Genomic DNA, 24,311 nt, shown 5'->3' on the forward strand with positions numbered 1-24,311 from the left:
CGGCAGTCCCCAAAGCACCATGTTCTGTGTTTTTCTCCTCACTGTCATCACCACCAGGATTTAACTCTGTCCCCCTCGCCACTCGGAGCACTGTGTTCCTGGGTCATCTCTGATCTTAAAGGGAGTGAGTTTCAGGGAGTCAAACTGCCCCGGATCTCAAAACCAAAGGACTCTTGAGACTGGCACTGCCCCCATAATCGGAGAGCAGATGAGTCTCAGTCCTTTTTGATGCCCAATTCTGAGCAGAACAGAGCAGGGTAGGCTATTAAATAGTGGCCTATCACGTTTGCATCCTGCTTCATGTGCAAAGCCCTTTATGTCTTGTATCACCTTGACTCCACAGCACAAGAGCAAAGCTGGCCTCTTCATCCCCATTTCACAGATGGGGAAACTGAGGCTTGCTAGGGGGTGGGATTCCCCTGAAGTCCTAGAGCTCATTCATGGAACATCCTCCTAAGGACCATCAAAGGCTGGCCTTTTGTATCTCTGGCACCTGGACGGTCCCCAACATATAGGAAGTACCCAGTGAATCATCGTTCCCCGAACTGACTACTGAATGGTACACCGGCTCCTAAATTCAGGGCTTTGACTCCCAGCATGCTAATTTTTCTGCCGCACCACCATGGCCTAACTGAGCTCTTCTAGCAACGGGCAAAAATAGTCTGAAGTCAGGCTGGCTGGGTTCAGACCCCCCGTGACCCGTCTAGCCGGTGGCCTCGGAGAAGGTTATTTGACCTCACCGCACTTCCTCATCTGTGAAATGGAAGATAGTAACAGTACCTGCTTCACTGTGTTGTCGAGTATTAAATAAGAAAATGCACATAAAGGGCACAGTGTTGACTGGTTATCGCATCTAGGAAGTGTTAATAACTGTTAGCAGTAGTCACTATTACTCGAGCATAGAGACTGGGCCTTATACATCTTTGTAACCCAGGACCTAGTACACTGGTTGGTGTATAGGGCTCAAGACCCTTGTCGACCAACACTGATACTCATCATGTGACATGGGGCAAGTCCCCTCCCCATTTTGGGCCCCAGTCCCCACCCCCGTGAATTGACAAGGTTGAACCAGGTAAATCTCAGGGATCCTCCCAGCTCCAAAATGCTCTAGCTATTTCAGTGGTTCTCAGTGGGGGCAATTTTGACCCACAGGGGACATCTGGCAATGTCTGGAGATATTTTGGTTGCCGTAACCAGGGAAGGTGCTCTTGGCGTCGAGTGGGTAGAGGCCTGGGAAGCTGGGGAGCCAGGCCCAGGATGGTGCCCACAAAAAGAATTCTCTGGTCTCAGATGTCAATAGTGCTGAGGCTGAGCAACCCTGATCCAGCTCAACACAAATGCCAGGAGCCCTATGAGGTACTGGACAAGTGCCCGTGCCCTGTGGCCTGCCAAGATGGCTTGGGCCGCGGAGTGCCTCTGGGTGGCAGGGCAGTCTCTGGCCTGCCCCTTCAGCTGCCACCTTCCATCCTCACTCCATTGATTTGGTTAGAGGTGGTGAGGTTGGCTCCAGCAGCTTTAGTTTCGGTTTGGACTCACTCCTGCTCATCCTCAAGCTCCAAGAGGGCTCTGCCAGGGCTGGGTGAGAGCACGCCTGCCCGCAGACGCATGGAGCCCAGACTGAGGCGGAGCCCCTGTAGACACGGCCCCAGGCAGAGCTAAGTCAGGGGGCTTGCCCCAGCACACCTGCTTCCCGTCTCCTGCCTCAACTCCCACTCTCGAGGGGGCAGGCAACTCTGGTGATGGAAGAGTCGCCTCAGGAGTGTGATGCAATGGCCAGGAGGGTGGACCTGCAGACTGATAGCAATGGCGGCCTCAGGCGGGGATCACGGCCTGCCCACACCGTGCGGCCTTCCTCTCCTTATTCTCACTCTCTGTGAAGGGCACACGCCCCCTGTGCTCATCTGTCTGGACGCACCAAAGAATCTAGGTCATCTCTTGTTGCAGGATTCTGTCACCGTCCACGTCCTCTTTCCTGAACCCACTCCTTTCGCCCTGAGTTCCTGCTGAGAGGCTACGTGTTTCCTGGGAAGTGCAGGAATGAGGAAAGGGGAGACCTGGAGTCTACTTTGGGCCCTATCACGTCCTATTTCCACTCCCTGCCTCAGTTTTCTCGTCTGTTAAATGGGAACTCACAGAGTAGTTGCAAGCATGGGAAGATAAGAGGTGAAACAGCTTTGCAAGCCCCCATGGCTCGTCGTACAGATGGGCTCTGGTCTCCCGCCCGTGCTATCCAGGGGACTAGGCTCTGCTGCTCAGGAGGTGCTGAAATCCCTCTGGCGCCCTTCCTTCACACGCATGCACCTTCTCAGCCTGTATTTCAGGGAGACTCTGAACTCCACTTCTGCCTATGACATCAACGGGTCCAGCCCCCAACCACACACTTGAACAGACTGACGGTGTGAAGTCTCGGCAGCCCCGAGCAGCACCGTCGGGTCTCTGCCGGGCTCGGTGCTGATGGCAGAAGTCAGAATAAACAGCTCATGAGGCTGGGCAGACGCCTGCAGGATGACGCTGTGGCCGAGGCCAACAGCCGCCCTGCACACGGGTGGGAGGCCTTACCATCTGGCCTTCTCATGAGAAAGGAAGGCCATGCTGGAGGGAAGTTTGGCCCAGAGGACAGCTCATCTAAAACAGACGCCCAACATTCCTAACTTCCGGTGGACCGAGCAAGAGGCACTTGGTGCTGGGACCCTCCCACAGAGCCCAAGGAGGCATTTCAGAGGCAAGAAGATGGAGAGGAGTTTAGGTACCGGGACAGCATCCTTCTTGAAGCCAAGGCTTCCCTCCTGCTGGGATGGTAGCAGCTTGTATTCTTTGAAGCATAACTACATACAGGCAGGTCAGTGGTAGGAGAGTAGGGTAGAGACCTTCAAGAACTTACTAAGGAGGCCACAGAGCTTTGTTGGAAGAGCAGTAGACAGGTGCTCTCCCCTCCTCACCCAGCACACCATGGAGGTGAAGGATGGGTAACATCACTGTTCAGATGGGACTCTTTGGAAAGGTATCTTCTTAGAGGGAAGCTAAGTCTAAGCTTAGACAGAAATTTGAGGTCTTTCTTCTGTAAACATATCACAAAGAAATATGTCTCACTCTTGTTGATTACAATAATATTCAGATCGGGGGCTCCTCAAAACTGTTTTTTTTTTAAGACTTTATTTATTTATTTGACAGAGAGAGAGACAGTGAGAGACAGAACACAAGCAGGGGGAGTGGGAGAGGGAGAAGCAGGCTTCCTGCCGAGCAGGGAGCCCGATGCGGGGCTTGATCCCAAGACCCTGGGATCATGACCTGAGCCGAAGGCAGACGCTTAACGACCGAGCCACCCAGGCACCCCAAAACTGGGGTCTTATGATGGTATTTATTCTTATGGAATAAGGAAAATAGGTATGCACAGAGACACCCTGGTTCAGGTTTGCTTCCCAATGTCACTACTTCTGGAGGCTTAGTGGATCACTGAGTAAGCAAGTGGGTATCTCCGAGAAGCTTGAGCTCACTGATATGGGCATCTGGTGTGACTTCAGGACTCTGTAAGCCTTAGAGCTTCTGGAACGAAGCTTGTCCCAACCTCCACTGAATTGATACCACTGTGGCATCCCTGACCAATTCTCTGCTCTGAGGTCCCGCACTCCCGCAGGACCTGCTTGGGTGGTTACAGCAGTTTGCTCTTTCCCTTCCTGCCATGGAAGGTAAAAACCCAGTTTCCAGCATATTAAATTACTTTCATTTTGGCCTTTTAACACTCCCCTTGGCTGTTTTCTTCTTGGCTCCGTCTGTACTTTGGGAAATAAACATCTTTAACACCCACTCATTAAAGGCCCACTCTGCCAGCTGGTCTTCTGGCCTCTGGAAGGACCACCAGCCTGGGCGGCCAGAGGGCCCCACAGATCAGTGCCCGAGACACTACCTTGGGAATATTAGCAGTAATGGCTCAATCTGGACCCTACCCATTAAAGGACGATTGTGAGTTTTAAGTAGATGTCACAGACTCTGGAAATTTGCAGCCAAAAGCCAAATGGCCTTTCATAGAATCGGTTTTGAACATGGGGAAGGACTTACCCATGCTTTCCCGGAGTGGGTACCAGGAGGATCTCTCTTCCAGGCTCGTTGTGGGGCAGCAGCTGGGCGACATACCTCCCAGAAGGCTGCAGATGCCTGTGCACGGACACAGCCAGCCTGCAGTGTTCACTGCTGCTCCTCATCCATGGGCTCAGGATGGTGTGCTTGGAGTTCGCGGAGGTGTTGAGGAGGAGGAAGGAGCCTGGCAAAAGACAGAGAGGGTGACTCTGCGGGTGTGGCCAGACAGGAGGACCAGCAGCATCTCCACGGCAGGGTATAGAGACCAATGGCACCGAAGTCAGCAAATGCTGGAGGCCTTTCTCACCTTCTTCACATACACCCAGCCCTCCTCCCCCTTTCTTAGATTATCTCTGTGAAAAGCAAAGCCTGAAGCAAGAGGTAATTCAGGACTTGGGCTTTAGAGTCAGGCAGACTAAGGTTCTCACCTTAGCTCCCCTATTAACTAGATCTATGTCCTTGAGTCTCAGGTTCTTCATCTGTAAAATGGGAATGAAAACGCCTACTTCACAGGGTGGTTATAAGGATCACTTGAGATAAGCATGGAGAGTTCTTTACCCAGTTTTGTGCAGAGAGGAAGGACCCTATTAAATAATCAGTTATTTGACTTCAACTGTCTTCTAAGTTAAAGCAGAGAAGATAGCTACAGATTCTTTGGGAGCCTATAACAGGAACAACTAATGGAGTCTCACAGGAAACTGGAGAAAAAGAGGGGGTATTACCTAATCCCCAAAGAGTAACCTAGGTGCTAAGACATTCTGCTGGATTTACATCCTGGTCTGCAGGGACGGCCTCGGCAGTCACCGCCTCTGTAAATGTGCCAAGAGTGGAGCAAGGACATCAGTGGCATCTTGGCAACATCCATGTAGGGTGTTTCCATGCCCCACGAGCCAGGCCACACTCTGGGGCTTCTCAGGCCTCCCGACAGGTCACAGTTCCAATAAAAGCTGACCCAAGTTCCCCATAGCACATTCAAGCCAACTTGGCACTCAATTTATGGCTGACTCAGAGTTTCCCTGGAATGTATGGGTTGGCTCTACAATCTCAAATAGTTCGGACCAGTTCAAGGTTTCCCTTGAGAGGTGGGTGGCTTGGAGAGGCAGCATTTGGGGCACACGTTCACGGCTCCTGATCGCTGATCCTTTGGTTACTAGCTGAGTGATCTTGCGCAAAGCATTAACTTTCTCAGCTTTCGGTTTCCTTGTTTACAAAACAGGGTGAGAAGGGTTGGCTGAACTCAATAATCTCTTAAGATCCATTTCAGCTCTTGAATCTATGAGTCATGTGAATTTGTAACTGGTCTCCACAAGGAAAGCCCTACAAATCCCCCTGGTGCCGGCGTGCGGCAGAGTCTCCCTCGGGGGCAAGCCAAGCCTAATTCCAGTAGCACGGAATTCTGTATTCATGGGCTTACTGTTAGCATAAGAGCACAGCGCCATTTTATTGTTGCGGGCATGCCTTCGGATGCATTAATTTTATTTGCCACACTTCTGCCCTGAAGTTTTGGACCATTTGATGCATTGGAAGCCTATTGCAAGATCCCCAGTCCCTCCAGTGTGAACCAGCTAATGAGTGCTCAGCCTTCTGAAATCACTCCTGAGTGCTTCAAACTGGTCTCCTACAGACAACCCAATTGACCATGTAGCTAAATGAACTAGCAGTCAGGGGTAGGGAATGATGCAGATGAAAAGAAGGGATCCCTACCAGAAGCATTCTTCAAGGAGAAGGTATTATGTCAGGAACTAGAGATCTGCAAAATTCTGGAAGTACAGAAATGTGACTTCCAGTTACAATCAGGATGAGGTCAGCACAAGACTGTTTCTGAGCAGGACTGGGGACCTGGGGTAAGCACTAGAAGCTGAACCCTCTGTGATTGCTGGAATGTTTCAGCATGGCAGATAGACCAGTGAAAAGGGCTCGACAAACCTCAGTAAATAATCTGTATTATGACCCTGTTTTACAATGGGGGAGATATTCTCGTCATGGGCACAGAGGTAGAAGAAAGGGAGTAGAATCAAAAACTCAGAATTAGAAAGGACTTAAAGATCATCTAATATGATGTGCTGGCTTTTCTAGAGAAGCAGACTGCAGGTCAGAATGGGGAAATGACTTGTCCAACATCTTGACTTGAAATTCCAGACCAGAGTCCAGGTGTCTGGACTTCTAACCAGGGCTCCTTCCCTTGTATATTTCTCATTATCCCACTGTATCCCTTATCCTAAAATACGATCAGTGTGCATTGTGGTCAAGCTGTAGGGCTCAGGCACTCAGAGGGTGAAGAAGAGAGAAATACAGGCAGTTGGGTGCTGGACCAAATCCATTTGTTCACTAGCTCCCTTCCTCACTCTTTCTTGCCCTCAAATTTCATTTCCTGGATGCCAGTGTTGAGCAAACATCCAAGCACTGGCTCTGCTCTGGGGACAGAGACAGAAACCAGAACACAGTTCTGGAACTCGAGGTCCACAAGGGGGATGAGGTCATTGTAATAACTGCCATCAAAAGTAGAGGTTATAAAGTCATAAGACACATATAGGTGAAGCACTTTCAGAGGCTCTGGGAAGCAGACATTGGGTTCAGTTGGGAAGAGTCATAAAGAAGATGACCTCTGAGCTAGGTCTTACAGGGAGAGAAAGACAAAGATATTGGCAGAACCGGCCGTGTGGGAGATGAGGGAAGAAGAGAAAAGGCATAAATGTAGGAAGTGCATAGTGGCACTGGGTTGCAGACAGGCAGCTGAAGACAAGGCTGGGGCCTAAGGAAGGCTAGGGCAGTGGGGGTGGGAGCAGACCATACAGGACTTTTAATTCCTGGCTGAAGGTATTCAACTTTATTTTTGGAAAAGGTTTTTGAGGAGGAGAGTGAGGTCATCAGAGTGGTGCTTCAGGAAGATGAATCTGGCATGGTGGGGGAAAGGTGGGGGTCAATACTGACCCGACCTCATCCTATAGCACCAGTCATACGAGGAAAGGCTGTGGCTAAATGCCAATGGGATGTGTTTAGGTTGTTACTGTTGTAAGCAAAAGTGCCATGTTGGGGACGGACTCTGGGATCACCTGGGGTTTCCAATACCAGATGAGTGTGTGTCTGTCCAGAGCAGGTGAGAGTCCTGTAAGCATCTCTGGGCGGCATAGTCTTGCTCCAGAAGCTTTGGGGCATGGTCTGGGGTTAGGATGGAGCCAGCCTGTCACATGTAAGGGAGCAGCAACTGGACCCTGGTCTGAGACCCTACTCTAATGTTTTCAAGTTGGTGGAATGTCATACTGAAACCCAGTTTTTGAGCTATGAGGGAAGGAATGTGGGCAAAAGAAAGGAAATGTTCTCCTTCTTCTCAGAAGGATTATGTGCGTGTGTGCACACACATCCCCCAGGGGAAACTCAAGTTCCCAGCGGGAGAAAATCAAGCTGAATCAGGTGCTAGGCTTAGGGCTCCCCCTGCACCACTCTTCCTCCCTCCTGAGGGTAGGAACATATGTAAACTCTGTCCTTGTAATTCAGGAGCTCAATAACGGGACTCTTTCAAAGTTGACTGGAAGATGGATTATTTTTCCAGTTCTAATATGTGAGATGATGTTTATATGAATTTTGTTTTGTGCAACCGGACTAGCAATAAAAGCCTGAGCTTAAAGTATTTTCACTGTCAATGAAACTCTAGTTGAGAGCTATCTCTTCATCAGGAGTTTTCCTCTCTCCAAAAAAAAAAAAAAAAAAAGGAAAAAGGAAAAAATACATTTCATAAGCTCCTTGGGATATTGTCAGTATAAATCTTTTAAAGTCAGTGAGCATTTCTGTCTCCCCTCCCTCTTTTCCGTTTCCTGTTTATTTTGCTCAGAATAGCTTGGGGCTACTCAGAGGCTCCTGGGGTCCCTTCTAATCAAGAAGGATGGCCTGGCAGCTCACAGACCCTCCCCCAGGCTGGGCCATGGGGGAGTGGAGAAGCAGATCAAAGAGCCTTGCTTAGACAGTTCCAGGATCATGTTTCCCTTATTAGTGGATCACGTTGATATGTTCAATGATTAAATATGGAATGGCCATTATTTTTTATGTTGGTCACCACTATAGGGATGTGTAACTCTTATCTCAGTCAGCAGGGGGCAAATTATGGGCCAGAAACCAAGGGGCATGAACCTTGGAGTCAGACAGGCTCATTCATATCCAGGCTCTCTGTCTCTCTAGTTCTAAGCTTCAGACAAATGATTTAAACTCTTTAAACCTTAGTTTGCTCGACTGTAATATGTGTCCAGCCTATCTCACATGGCTGTTGTAGAGATTAAGTTAGATAACATGCGTGACGTGGCCAGTACAGTGCCTAGCTTCCGTAGGTCCGTGACAGATGTTGCTTTTGTGCTTCCAGGGATGTCTCAATGGGAAGCTCCTTTTAGCTCTCACTAAACTTGCAATCAGAAGGACTGAGTCAGGAAGACTAGGTCTGCCATGACCAAGCCTGCTTTGTCTATAAAATGAAAGGGTTGGATAGATCTCTCCAAGGACCCTCCCAGCTCCAAACTGTCAGTAATTCTATCTGCCTGCCTAGAATATTATCATTCTAAAGGAACCATGTCAAGTTTCCAAGCCCCAAGTCCTAAAGGCTTGTCCTAAGTCACCTCTGTGGCAGCTCTATACCAACAGTCTCAGTCGGTTGGCCAAATACACTGTGAACTGTGATTCCCTGCCCTGCTTCCTCTCTTCCAATTTCCACAAACACATCCCAAGGAAGGGCTCCTAAACTTGCATCATCTGTTTCTGTAGGCGCTTCTGCTACAAGGCTGGTACCACCTCTGAGTATCTGGTATTTAACACAATGCCTGCCACAGGGCAGGTACTCAGTGACTTCAAAAAGTCAAAAAAATATATGCACATGGCCAGAAGTCAGTCCAGAACTGTACGTAGTATTAATTTTTTTAAATTCTATTATGTTATGTTAGTCACCATACAATACATCATTGGTTTTTGATGTGGTGATCCACGATCCATTGTTTTCCTATAACACCCAGTGCTCCATGCAGTATTAAGGAGGGCACGTGATAATTTTTTAAAGCTATCCCCCAATCCTGCTCCTCTCTCCAAGTCCCAGAAACATTTTTAAGATTTCTAAGTTCTTTTGGTGGCCGCCTTCAGGATTCTAAATATGGCGATCATCTTGTTACTTGTTGAGGCAACAACTTTAGGCTCCTTACATCCATGGGACAGTTAAAAAAATGGTACTCTACCCCTTCTTCTAATTCTTGATTTTTTAAATCCCGTTTTTCTTTTTATTATTTGCCTTTTTAAATTTCCATGGCAAATGTATTACTTGTTCCATCAGCTTTATACACTATTTCCTGGCTCTCCTCACTAGAAGATGGCTGTTAGTCCTTCTGTCCTTCTCCGCACCTTCCTTGCCCGCGTCCACCTTCCAGGTCGGCTGGGCTTTTCCTCACATTGTCAACATTGCCTAAGAGTGATTAAGTCTTGTGTTTAGTTTACAAGTTGATGCTAAACTTTGACAATCAGTAAGTAGAGCTTATATACTGATGACTGTATATTTTTCCAGTGCAGTGAAGAAGGGTTATATTTGTGATCTTCTCCTTAGGTCCAAACAACACATTTCTACTTCATGAAGAATGTTTCTAGCATCAGGATCAAATGAATATTCTCTCTTTCTCTGTCTTAATTTGCCTCATGTTTGAGCCCAGACTTTCTTGTGCAGTTTGTCTTTCTGGAAATTTCTAGTTGCTGTTCTCTTTTATTTTATATCTGCCTTCTTTCTTTCTTTTTTCTATTTATTTTCCATCTGTCTTTTACACCATATCACCAACACCTTTATATAATCCTTGAAAAATCTCTCCCTTCTTCTCAAAGACACTGATTTCCTGTTTTAATTTGGACCAGCTGCTTTCTGGGCTTCCTGCAGAGCATTATTCTGGAATTTATTTTCACTGGCATTCTTCCATCAGTCCTACCATCCTTAGGAAACTTCCTCAGGGGAAACTCATTGTGAATCTTTGAATATCTGAAATATTTTTATTTTGTCTTCACACTTGGTTGACAGCTTTTCTGGCTATAGTCTCTAGATTAGAAATATTGCTTCAGAAGTTTGAAGGTCTTGCTTCAGTGTTGTCTAGCATCTGTGTGACTGAGGAGAAGTCTGAGGCTAGCTTTATTGCTATTCTTGGAGGCTTTCAGGATTTTTTTTTTACCATAGGCTCCACGCCCAGTGTGGAGCCCAGTGTGAGGCTTGAACTCACCACCGTGAGATAAAGACCTGAGGTGATATCAAGAGCCAGATGCTTAATCAACTGAGCCACCCAGGTGCCCCTCAAGATCTTTTTTTTTTAACATTGAGTTGCTAAAATTTCAATACAATGTATCTAGGTACAGATCTTTATAAAAATTCTTCCTGGCATTTGGTGGGTTCTTTCACTCAGAAAACATACTCCTCTTTCATCTCTAATAAATTTGTTTTATTATTTCTCTGATGCCTTCATTCTCCCCTCTGCTCAGCCTAAAATTTTTCTGAAGACCTTTATCTTTCAAATTAACCTCTGTTACCTAATTTATCCTTGTTTTCTCTGGGATCCATTTTTTTATGTTGATATTTCTTTTTCCTTCTTTTTAAAAAGATTTACTTATCTATTTTAGAAAGAGAGAGTGTGTTTGTGTGGGGAGGGGCAGAGGGAGAGGGACAGAGAATCCCAAGCAGACTCCACACTGAGCGCAGAGCCTGACACAGGGCTTGATCCCAGGATTCTAAGATTACAACCTAAGCCCAAACCAAGAGCCGGATGCTTAACCGACTGAGCCACCCAGGCACCCCAATATTTCTTTTTCATTCTGCTGGGCCATTCATAGGCTGGGTGATCCTGGATCAGCACCTTATATTTAAACAGGAGAGACAAGGAATGCTGATAGGGACTTCAGCGCACATAGATGGTGCTTGCTCTCTCTGTCAGAACTGTCTGATGGCAGGTGTCAGGGCCATGCCACTCTGCTGGTGCCCACTCCCCAATGACAGCAGGATGGACACACCACTCTGGGCATGAACACTGCTGCTAGCAGTCTTAGCACCTGAACTTTTAGAGATGAACTCCCTTTTCCTTTCCCCTGCAGTTAAATATCCTGCTACCTTTAGTCTGGAAACCTGGGGTTGAAAGGGGGTGGAGACATATGGGGAACCATACTCCAGAGGAATTTCACTCTGTTCCATCCTTTCGGAGCATCCCTTATCACTACTCGGCTGTGGTGCCTCCCAGCAGATGGGCTCCCTCCTCTGTGCTAAACTCTCCCTGCATCTTTTCAGCTATGACTGCTTCAGTTCCTCCATCACCAGCCTTGTGCTCTTAAAATCGTTCATGGTTTTCCTCTGGTTCTGTTTGCTAGTCAGAATTTATCCCTTCCTTGATCATCACTTGAGTGGTATTTCAGGACAGAAGGAGACAAGCGTGTGTGTAACCCACCATCCTGAACCAGAAGCCTCTTAATCATATTCTTTGAATAAGAACATCAGTAAACAGATGTGTAGATGGACAGACTTCTGTCTCAATAAATCACACAGCATTCTGCCACCATTGGCTAATTGTCCATGTTGCAATTAAACTGTTAAATCATTATTATAAGCTATCACTCATTTGATTGATCATGATGCCGTTCATATTAGATGGGACCTAAGGAGCAACAGAAGTTAAATGGGCTGGAATACGGATAGAAGGTGTACAATATGACCCACGCAGGCCTCATACAGACACAGGCCACTAGATGTGGTGTCGGGGGATAATGCTGTGCTGACCCCAGAGTACATGCCACAGAATACCAGCCCCACAGGGGGCTGACAGGTATCATGGGAAAGCTCTGGGATCAAGTAGGTTGGAAGGTTACTGGGTCAAACAAAAGGAAACAGTCTCTTCCACTGCAGGGCTTCTTAGAACCTTACTATGCCAAAGAGTCATGACTCTTTAAGAGTAGAACATAAAATTAAGATACCCAAATTCCTTTGGGTACAGAACTCTTTTGCTGTTGTGTATAACGTACCATGGAATGTGCTCGGAAACCCGCCTCCAATGTATTTTTGCTTTAGAGACCGATTGTAGAAAGAAAGGGGGAAAAAATGAAAAAAGAAAAGAAGGTAGTGTAGAAGGCGAATGATCTATCTGTATCTCAAGCATCTCTTAAATCTTAAGTCTTCTTGGTTTGTCTGACTTTAAACTGTCATCTCATCAAGAACAGATCTCCTCGTGGCAGAATCCTGCTTCTGGAGAGGCTCCTGAGTTACCGTGTAGGTCTCTCTACCTGATCAGATTTAAAAGCGCTACATTCCACATCCAGCTTTAGAATGTCAGAGCTAGAGACAAATGTGGTGGTCACGAAGCTTACCGCCTGGCTGTACTGGGGAGAAAACCAAGAAGCAAAGAAGTGAACGACTTGCCCGAGGTCACACTGCAGATCAGTGGTGGGTCTGGAATTGGAAGCAAGGTTCTCAGACTCCCTTTCCAATGGAAGCTCCAGTCCCCACCTGTCCGTGATGTTTTCGGCGAGACACCCTGTTGCCCCAGACCTCACTTTCCTTTCTTTGTACTATGACAACTCTGAGGACTAGGCCAAGCAGATGGTCTCAAGCCTATCATCTAACTACGTGCAGAGGTCAAAGACCAAGTTGTGGGCTGGTGGGACCCGGACAGATGAGTTCTCCTTTAGAAATCACTCGTGGGGGCCTATGGTGGCCTATGGTGGTTCCCAGTGGCTGGGCAGTATGTGAAGGTCTCCTCTGCTCATGTAATCTTACAAAGTGGCCAAAGCACACTGGTACTACATTAAGAGTTCCCTTATTGTTTATTTTTCAAATTCAAATTCTGCTACCCTACCCTCAACTCAGGTTTCAGGTTTTAGCACAGAATTTTGAAATTTAGAGGAAGGAATAGGTGGGATTATCCCCACTGGGGTGCTTGGCCTAATGGTGGGTTAACTTAGGAATTCAGAACTTCAAAGACCTAGAGCTCTTGAGGGTCATCAAGCACCACCTTTCACCTTGCAGGGGAGGACACTCAATCCAGTAGGGGGAAGGGGTATGGCTGGGCTCCAGAGAGGGCTGCTGGGCTGTGGTAGGACCCAGCCCTGGGCACTTTGACCATCTCTGCTGTGATGATCCACCACCACCAGCACTTAAATGTATTGCTTTACTGCCCCTTCATTGCAAAGCACTCTGAAAAGAAATGGTATCAGTTTTTGAGATCAAATGATGAGAAAAACCAAGTGTGCTCATTAAGGGAGGGAAAGGAGGTAGGGGGAGTTGATTTTCCTTGACAGTATTATTAATCTTAACACTATGAGTTCAGTTGTAGCCTAAAGTCGCAGTACGCTTGCATGTTTGGTGGAGTTCTGCAAACTCCCTCTCAGGTCCAAGTTTATTAAGGCGAAAAGAATTCATGCTTGTGTGTGTGTGTGTGTGTATAGTAAGTATGCGTAGATTTGTGTGTGCATGTATATAAATAGCTATATAAGGGCGTATATCTGTGTGTATGTGTGCATGCTTATACAGATCCCTCATTAGATCTCTGGCCCTGTTAAAAAGAATAAATCCTTCTGGGAGACACACATTTTTTTTAACCAACAGGTTTCGTTTAGGAGAAAGGGAAAAAGCCAATAATCTCTACATACTGTGTGTGTGTCCTGGGGTGTCAGCAAAAAAAGATAATAAAATGCAAAGCAAATAAATAGAAGGAACAGAAGCTAAAGTGCTGAGAAACCTTTTTTTCCCTAAGAGCTCATTTTGGTAATCCTCAAGGAAAATAGAAAAGCACTTGATCTGATGAGAGGGAGAAAGGAGAAGCCAAATGAAAACTAAACAATTGATTTAATTCAATGAGAAGCAGGAGGAAGGAGAGAGAAAATTATCTGCTGCAGGCGGGGTAGGAAAGGGAGGCAGTTAGGGGACCAAAGTGCCTTTGTCGTAACAAAATCCACTTTGGAGGGAAAGAAGCATGAAATCAGGTTTTCCCTTATCCACATTGGTTCTTAGCTCTGGAATCAGATTATTCAACTTTTGCTTCAAGTCCCAGATGTCAGGGTATAAAAATTGTCCATGTTACTTTTTAAAATTTTTGCTAAGAGGTAGCAGATTTTATTACCTTTTCTATGCATTTCATTGATTATTTTTTAAATTAAAAATTTAAAAAGCAATTTTTTACCCATTTCCTTGTGGGAGTCTCACAGGATCTTAGCTTCATGATCTTAAGTTCTGATGTTCCATGTACCATGGCTCTCAGACACTCCTCTGTTGAAGGAGTACAAAACGTGGGCCAACATTGACAACCAAGCTACGCGTCCGAAAAGCAAGAGAAGGCCACCATGTCACCTGCATGCCACTCTGGGCATGCTGCATTAAGCACCAAGAGAACACCCCGTCCAAATCTTTGTTTTTCAGAAGAGGGAACTCACATGTAGGAAAGCGAGGGGCCTGTCTGAGGCAGGAGGGGCATGGCAGGATAGCTAGGCGGAGTTCTCAAAGGTTCTAGAACAAGCTGGGTTTCTTCCAACTGGTCTTCCCACTTCTCGCTTACCTTCCCCCCTTCCATTCTGCACACATAGCCAAAGCCATCTTCTTAAATAGACTTAGTCACTCCCTTGTTCAAAACTCGCCAATAGCTTCCCACCAACCATGAATTAAAATCCAAATTTCCTACTATGGTCTACAAGGAAGTCCAGAGGGGACCTGACCTGTAGCAGATGCTGTAGGTGGGCTCACTCAACTCAACTCTCTGACCAACTTCCTTCTCACTTGCCTTTCTCTTTTATTGAGACTGGAAGTTCAAAAATGACTAGATTTCACCAGCCTTCTTGACAGATAGGAGTGGCCGTGTGACATAGTCTGGCCAGTGAACTGTAAGCAGAAGTGTGCTCAGAGGGTTGCCAGACTTAGCAAATAAAGATACAAGACATCCCGTCAAATGTGAATTGTATTAATAAATAGTGAATAATGTTTTCAGTACAAATATGTCTCAAATACCGCATGGGTCATGCTGAGACTGAAAACATTATTTGTTGTTTCTCTGAAACATTTAACTGGACATCCTGTGTTTTATCTGGCACTATGTGCTGGAGAATTTTGAGACATCCCCCCTCCCCCAACGCTTCTTTCTTTTTCTTGCCTGGAACACAGACAGAAGACCTGGCCAGGTGGCAGCAGTCTCGTGACTATAAAATGACAAGCAAGAGCACGTCGAATGGAAAGGGAGTTGAGTCACTAATGGGGTTGCTGGACATCTGTGCCATGGCTTGTCTCTGGTCTTCTTACGGGAAAAATAAAACAAAGCATCCAAGATCTTTCTTTGGCTAAGCCCCTGTAGCAAGGGCTTCGGTAGCCATGTAGCTGACTCCGTGAGCAGGGATCTTGGCTGTGTCGGGCCAGCTGTTAGTGCCTAACCCAGCGACAGCGACAGTGCTTCTGCAATGAGTATTTGCTGAATGGATCAAGAAAAGAGAAAGCAGATAATTCATCTGTTTCCTTGTATCTTATCTAGACGGGTGTCATTCTTCTTATTTATATTGGGGAGAACATTGTTCCCTTTGAACTGATTGGTGGCTATAGAAGGATAATCATTTACAACACAAAACAAATCGAGGGGAGGGGGGTGAGGGGATGGGTTAGCCTGGTGATGGGTATTAAAGAGGGCACGTTCTGCACGGAGCACTGGGTGTTATGCACAAACAATGAATCATGGAACACTACATCTAAAACTAATGATATACTGTATGGTGATTAACATAACAATTAAAAAAGTAAAAAAAAAACAAATCAATTTTTAAGATGCCTGGAAATTTAGACTCTTAAGATCAGTGTTTCTCAAATTGTGGTTTATAACCCATTAGTGGGCCATGAAATCACTTTAGTGGGTCACGACCAGCATTAAATAAAGAGGAGGAGAAGGAGAAAGAGGAGGAAATCAGGAGGAGGAAAAAGTAGAGTGGAATTTTAAAAGATCCACATTATAATTTTCCTTTGGGAAATAATGGCTGTTGATATATGCACACACACAGATACACACACATACAGACACACACACATACACACATGCACACACATATATACATAAACACACATACACACACACGTTTTTGTATAAAGTGTATTTCTTACTGCGAGTCACAGTTAATAAAATGGAAAGGCTTGAGATGAGTAGTGTTCAAATTTCAAATGTCCATATATGGAAATTCTATTGGCCGAATTCTGGTCCCTGAGCCACCTCCCATTAGCTGAGTGACTTTGGGAGGAGAAGTAATCTGTCATCTCCAATTGGAGCTATGTCTAATATGCCAGCTGCTAGCTAAGCCTGACCACCAGTCCTCAAAATGTGGCTCATGCAGCTGAGGAACTGAATTCTTCATTTTATTTAATTTTGATTAATCCACATTTGAAAACTGACAGTTGATTCGGTTATTGGAAAAATATGTTGGAACAACTTGTGTATGTCAATCTGATTTTTCAACTATGAAGTTTAGGAGATACAGATAAAATATTTCAGATGAATATGTAGCTTCCAAGTTGAAATGTACTGTCAGCATAAAATGCATCCTGGATTTAATACAGGAAAAGAATAAACAATATTTCATCAATAATTTTATATTGATTATATGTTGGATAATATTGGGTATATTGGGTTAAAGAAAATATCTATTTTTAGTAAAATCATGCTTTTTGTAATGTGTTTTCTAGAAAATCCAAAATTACATTTTTGGCTCCTATTATATTTCTCTTGGACAGCACTACTACTCTAAGGATTAAGTGTTGTGCCCTCGGCCACTAAATGAGTAAGTGCTTCAACCACTATTACGATTTGGGTCATCTGACTCCAAATCCATGGCTCTTCCCATTAAACTACAACAAATCACATCTCCCTAGGCTTCACTGTTATCTTTAAAAACAGTGAGTGAAGGGGCACCTGGATGGCTCAGTTGGTTAAGCAGCTGCCTTCAGCTCAGGTCATGATCCCAGGGTCCTGGGATCGAGCCCCGCATCGGGCTCCCTGCTCAGCAGAGAGCCTGCTTCTCCCTCTCCCTCTGCCTGCCACTCTGCCTACTTGTGCTGTCTCTCTGTCAAATAAATAAATAAATAATATCTTAAAAAAAAAAAACAAACAGTGAGTGAATATAGATGTAGGATGGTAAGTATAATGATGGCTAACATTTAATGCGTGCCTAACATGTCCCAGGCATTGAGTTAACATCTTGTAAGATTTATTGCACTTGATCTCACAACAACCTAGTAAGTAGGTATATGAGCATTATATCCACTTCTTAGATGAGGAAACGGAGGCTCAGAGAGATCAATTAACTTGCCTATCAGCTCAACGTGGTGCAGACTAAGTGGCCCAGAGGCTGGGAGATCCATGCAGATGACTGAACATTTAGGGCCTTTCCCTGGATTACAGCCCTCACGAAAGCAGCTGGGCTCTGTTTGGGTGACAGAGAAGCAGCTGTATCTTCCAGAGTCCTGTTAGATTCATTTCCTTTGGGAAATAACATCTGCCGATCTTGCTGCTGATTCCAGTACCATACAGTAAAAATCTCCAAGCACCACAGTCATTGAATATATAGATAAGGTCAAGAAGGTGACTTTGTATCTGAAAAATTTTCAGCCAGAAAATTGAAATATGGGCTTCATTACTATGGAGGCTTATTTAAAGATCTACTTGCAATGTGAAGCTAAATTTCAATAATAGCTTCAAAGATAGGGACAAATCATACTTTCCCAGTGAAATTACTTTCTTTTATTATAAACATTGTGTTATGTTCATTAAATGCAATTTAGAAAAAAAAAAGAGAAAACAATTTATCTAGAGTCTTACTATGCAAACTTTCCATTTTACTTGTTTTTTTGTTCCTCCATATGCATATGATTTTTAAAATTGATAATCCTATTAAATATAATTTTTCCTTGCTCCTTCACTTAACACTGTATCATAGGCATTTTCTATGCTTTTAAGTAGGCTTTGCAAATATATTTATTATAATACTTGTATGATAGTCCAATAAGTGGACATCACATTTAAACTATTTCTTTAGTTTAGACAGTTAGGTTGTTTCCATTTTTTTTGCCATTAAAGATAAAGTTGTTCTCTTGCTCCTCAGCATATCACAGTCTTTCTGGAGGGGTAGTCGACCAACAGGAATAAAAATCTTAAATTGTGCATGTTCACAATTGCCTTTCTACAGGTCTGCTTTAAAAAACAGAGTTATATATCCAGACTTCTTGGCAAAATCGCTTAGCATTATTTATGTGAGCCAATATTTAGAAATGGTAAATGTTGGACATAGGAGATTCGTTAAGTAATGTATGGCGTAGCTATGTGATAAAGTACTTCACAAAGCCACTAAAAAAAAATCCTGTCTTGTAGAACAGGTGAGGATTATTAACTACCATTAGCAATAATAAACCATAGCTTTCTTTATTTAGTGCCAGGCACTAAATACGTATTTAGGAACCAATGTAACCCTTAACAACCTATGTGCTCAGTACTTTTGTTATCCATGTCCTTTGCACAGAGGAGGAAACAAGCTGGCAGCTGAGTAAGCAACGGGGCCAGGACACAAACCTGGGGGTCTGTCTCCAGGGCTTACCTCCTTAACCTCCGTGCTGTAGAAATACTGAGGATGTTCACGGTCTATCACTAGATGGAAAATGCAAGGCCAAAACAGCAAGGATAGTGTGACCCCAATATAGTAAAATATAATAAGTATATGAGTATGTATATGAAAAAAGAAAATACTTGAGGGTATTCACCAAAAGGTTAAGTGGGTAAGCCCAGGTGGTAGAATATTTTTTTTGTACTTTTTTGAATTTTCCAAAGCACGTATTACTTTTTTGGTATTTTTTATTGTAGTAAAATATACATAACATAGAATTTACCATTTTAACCATTTTTTAAAAAGATTTATTTATTTATTTGAGAAAGCGAGAGAACATGAGCAGGGGGAGAGGCAAAGGGAGAAGGAGAGAGAGAATCTCAGCAGACTCCCCACCAAGTGCAGAGCCTGACGTGGAGCTTGATCCCACGACCTTGAGATTGTGACCTGAGTGGAAACCACGAGTTGGACGTTCAACTGACTGAACCCAGGCACCTTCCATTTAAAAATTTTTTTTTAAATTTATTAGAGAGAGAGAGAGAGAGCATGAACAGGGTGAGGGGCAGAGGGAGAGGGAGAATCAGGCTCCCCATCCCAGGACACAGGGATTACCACCTGAGCCAAAGGCAGATGCTTAACCAACTGAGCCACCCAGGCATCCCTGGGCGCCCCCCCATTTTAACCATTTTTAAATGTACAGTTTGGTGGCATTAAGTATACTCACAATGTTGTGCCACTATCATTACCATCCAACCAAGAACTTTCTCAGCATCTCAAACAGAAGCTCCCAATTACCACTTTCCCCCAGCCCTTGATAACTTCTTTCTGTCTCTATGAACTTGACTACTCTAGGTACCTCACGAAAGTGGAATCATACATGTGTCCTTTTGTGATTGGCTTATTTCATTGAATATAATTTCTTCAAGGTTCATATATGTTGTAGTATGTGTCAGAATTTCATTCCTTGTTAAGGTTGAATAGTATTCTATTGTATGGATAGACCACATTTTGTTTATCCATTCATCTGCTCATGGACATTTGGGTTTTTCTACCTTTTGGCTATTGTGAATAATGTCACCATGAACATGGGTGTACAAGTATCTGTTGGAATCCCTGCTTTTAGTTCTTTGGGGGAATTGCTGGGTCATATGGGAATTCTAGGTTTAACCTTTGGTAGAACCGCCTAATTGTTTCCTGCAGCAGCCACATTCCCACCAGCATTGTACGAGGACTCCAATTTCTCTACATGCTCACCAATATTTGTTATTTTCTTTTCTTCTTTAAATAATAGCCATCCTAATCGATATAAAGTGGTATCTCATTGTGGTTTTGATTTGCATTTCCCTAATGACTAGTGATGTTGAGCATCTTTTCTTGTACTTATTGGCCATTTGTAAATCTTCTTTGGAGAAATGTCTATTCAAGTCCTTTGTCCAATTCTTAATTGGGTTGTTTGTTTCCCAACTCTGTGAACCTGTTACTTTTTAAATTAGAAAAATAAACCACAGTGACTTTTATGTAGGATTTTAAAAAATACACATCTGATTGTGTTTTTTCTTGCCTCTCTGCCTTGGGCTGCTTCTGGGATGAAATTCATGCTACCAAAGCATGGGTGGGTGAGGCTCTCTCTGCAGCCTCCTATCACACTCAGTGTTGCAGGAGTTCCAACCTTCTTGCAGACACTATACTCTTGCCCATGCTCGACCTTTGCAGAGATCTCCTTCCCTTCTCTTCTCCCTTCGCATTGCCCTTCTTTATCCTGCCAAATTCTCATCACCCTTTAAGAATCATCTCAGGGCATGAATGTCTGCTATGTCCTAGGCACCATCTATGAAGATCTCCATGCATCTTCTCACTTAACCTTGTAATAGCCCCTGGACTGAAATACTATCGTTATTACTACTTTTTGAATGGGACCAGTAAAGCTCAAAGAAGAGAAATAACTTGCCTAGTCTGGAAGATGGCCTCACCTAGAATTCAAACCCAGTTCTCTGTGACTCCTCAGTCTTTAGCCTTCTGCCACACAGCTGGGCTATCCTACATAGACAGTGTTCCTGTGACCTGTTGCCACAAAACTTGGTAAGATAAAACAACCACCATTATACCATGCTTCTGCATTCTGTGGGGAAGGAAGTTGTGCAGGGCATAGTGTGGCTGCCTTAGCTCTGCCTCATAGTGTCTGGAGCCTCAGATGGGAAGATTCAACAAGTCTAGAGGCTGGTCGAGGCCCTGGGCTGGGGTGACTCACAGATGGGTCTCATTCTGAAACTGCTCACCAGAATGTCCACATTTAACTCTCTGTGCAGACCAGGAGCGCTCATAGCAGGGTGGCTTGCAGGTGTTTGGACTGCTTACATATTGGCACAGGGGCTCCAAGAATGAATGTTCTAGTGAAACAGTAGAAGCTAGGCGGCCTTTTATGATCTAGTCTTAGAAATCACTTGGCAGCACGTCTTCCCGCAATCTGGTCAATGTAGTCATAAACCTACTCCGATTCAAGGGGGAGGGCACATAGACCCACCTCTCAGTGGATGGAGTTTTAAAGATTTTTGCAGCCATGCTCTAAAACCACAATTGATGGGATCAGCTGTGATCTTTGCTGGGGCATCTCGCTAGATTGATAAAGACTGAAGAATCTGAAGGGATTGGGGCCAAACACTGGCTCTATGATCAGCCTAAAAATGAGCTTTCCAAGAGTCCAAAGGATAGTGGCCAAAGTGGTGGAGAAAGCTCATCTTGATCTGAGTCAGCACTGTTATTTGAGACGACCTAATCTAAGGTATCTTGTAATGCCACGGAGGCTTCCAGGCAGAGGTGATGGGCGAGGCTGATCAGGGAGCAGATTATGACCACTTAATCTTGTTTCCTGATGATGGATCATGGTGGAGGGCATGGGTTTTGGAATCAGACAGACATGGGTTCAAACACAAGCTTGACCGTTTCCCAACTCTGTGAACCTGAGCAAATAACTTGACCTTTCTAAGTTTTAGTTTGCTTTTATGTTAAATGAGGTAATACAAGCTACCTCTACCGGGACTCTAGTGAGATGTCAATGAGAAAGCGCCAACACGGCGCCTGGAGCATAGTATGCACTTATAAGTGTTAGTTATAATTATTCATCATTCAATCCCTCATTAAACACGTGTTTATTGAACACTTAAAAAAAAAAAAAGAATCATCTCAGTATTATTTCTTCAAATAATCCTTCCAAACCCTCCAGGCTGGGCTATGGTCTTACTCCTGCCTTTGCTACATGCTCTGGATGCCTTTGCCATTTGCCTCCTAATGATGGAGTTATCTGTGCATGTCTCTCGCACAGGTCGTGCTCACTCATTGAGAGTAAGTGTGGGCCCTTGCCATCTGCATACACCAATTCCTAGTACAGAGAAGGAGCTCAATATTTGCTTAAGAGAACTGAACTCTTGATTTCTATTAACTGCTTACCAACAAGGCTTTCTACTTTGTCTATCAGTAATGCATAGAAGTACCTGTTTCATTGCACTCTTGGCTGCATTGGGAATGATAATATTTGTTGTTTCAATTTGCATTTCTTTAATTACTAGTGAGGTTGAGTCATCTCCCCATATGTTCTTCAGTTAGTTATTCCTTCTCTTTTGTGAACTGCCTGTTCATTGCTTTTGTTCAGCCATCTATAGCAGGGTTACTTTTCCTCACTGATTTGTAAGAACTCTTTAAAAAAACAAGGCTATTACTCTGGAAAACATTATGGAGGTTCCTCAAAAAGTTGAAAATAGAGCTACCATACCATCCAGCAATTGCACTACTGGGTACTTACCCTAAGGGTACAAATGTAGGGATCCGAAGGGGTACGTGTACCCCGATGTTTATAGCAGCAATGTCCACAATAGTCAAACTGTGGAAAGAGCCAAGATGTCCATCGACAGATGAATGGATAAAGAAGATGTGGTATATATATACAATGGAATATTATACAGCCATCAAAAGGAATGAGATCTTGCCATTTGCAACGATGTGGATGGAACTGGAGGGTATTATGCTGAGCGAAATAAGTCAATCAGAGAAAGACACGTATCATATGATCTCACTGATATGAGGAATTCTTAATCTCAGGAAACAAACTGAGGCTTGCTGGAGTGGTGGGGGGTGGGAGGAATGGGGTGGCTGGGTGATAGACATTGGGGAGGGTATGTGCTATGGTGAGCTCTGTGAATTGTGTAAGACTGTTGAATCACAGACCTGTACCTCTGAAACAAATAATACATTATATGTTAAAAAAAAAAGAAGAAGAAGAAGAAGATAGTAGGAAGGGAGAAATGAAAGGGGGGAAATCGGTGGGGGAGATGAACCATGAGAGACTATGGACTCTGAGAAACAAACTGAGGTTTTTAGAGGGGAGGGGGATGGGGGGATGGGCTAGCCCGGTGATGGGTATCAAGGAGGGCACGTATTGCATGGAGCACTGGGTGTTATACGCAAACAATGAATCATGGAACACTACATCAAAAACTAATGATATAATGTATGGTGATTAACATAACATAATAAAATAAAATAAAATACTAAAAAATTAAAAATTTAAAAATTAAAAAAAAACAAGGCTATTAACCCTTTGTCTATTCTATTTGCTAAAAGAAATGGCTTTCATTTGTTCTTTGTCTTTTAATTTTGTTTTTAATGTGAAAATATTTGAACAATTTTATGCTATCAAAATCTTATATATGAAGTTTACCAATTTGACTATTTATATTGGTGAACTTGAATGTTCTCTAGTGGCTTTCCATAGTATCATTTTCAATAGTATTTGATAAGAATAATCACTTTATTTAAAGATATACCAATTGCACTCTGAGACTTTGGATAGAACTTTTAAGCATAATTATATTCATAGAAATCATTAAGTTAAAAAAAAAAAGAAACCTAGTGAAATCACTGAATTTACAGTGTAAATTGAGCTTTCTTTAGGCTTCTTTAGCTATTACAATTAGACAGAGAAAAAAAGCCCTAAATTTCAAGTGAGATCTAAATTGCAAAACAATAGTCAGATCTGGAGAGGAAGGGAGTATGAACAAACATGCTAATCATCAACCCTCAGGGACCACTATCCATAGGTGGGCTTTCCTTTGGCCCATGTCTTGGTCAGCAATGTCTTTTAAATTGAGATTAGTAGTCAACGTTTAAAAGTCAGGAAACATCAATCACATGAAAATCTGCATTTCTAGCTGCTCTGGGGGAAAAAAAGGAAGATCTGGCAAGGGACCTGGTTTTTGGTGACAATAATCGAGTGGTGTGGTGTATCTGCTAACCCCCAGATGGCCATGTGCTCTCCTTCTCTACAGTCCCCACCATGCCCTAGAGTCCCCCCACTGAGGATGGTCAGTGGCCATTTATCGTCTTGCTCTTGGCCCACTTCACTCATTTACTTTGTCTGCTAGGCTGCTGTGGGCCTTTGTGTTTTGGTTTGGGATATCAAATCAGGCTCCCAGAATCTGCTTGGTAATCTTACCAACCATATATCTATGAGGTTTCAGTGTAAAGCCAGGGCTTCTGAACTGAGAACTGCCAATTTGTAAGTACTGACCTATTGCTGTCAGTGGAAATTGCTACCTGCTTCTCACCCCTACCCGCCACTTCCCTCTCCTCCTCCTTCCCTTGGTTTGGACCTA

The 24,311-nt window shown here is 44.1% G+C and overlaps 1 protein-coding gene across 1 annotated transcript in view; it reads right to left on the reverse strand.

Annotated features, from left to right (window-relative positions):
• ALK (ALK receptor tyrosine kinase) overlaps positions 1-24,311 on the reverse strand; it is a 687,757-nt gene that overhangs the window by 316,246 nt on the left and 347,200 nt on the right. Inside the window, exon 4 of the mRNA XM_035000834.1 lies at positions 4,057-4,258. Coding sequence (XP_034856725.1) covers positions 4,057-4,258 — 202 coding nt within the window. The remainder of the gene's footprint in view (positions 1-4,056; positions 4,259-24,311) is intronic.

The sequence above is a fragment of the Mirounga leonina genome, unplaced genomic scaffold, assembly GCF_011800145.1.
Source record: "Mirounga leonina isolate KUSES-001 unplaced genomic scaffold, KU_Mleo_1.0 Mir_125, whole genome shotgun sequence".
Lineage (NCBI taxonomy): Eukaryota > Metazoa > Chordata > Mammalia > Carnivora > Phocidae > Mirounga > Mirounga leonina.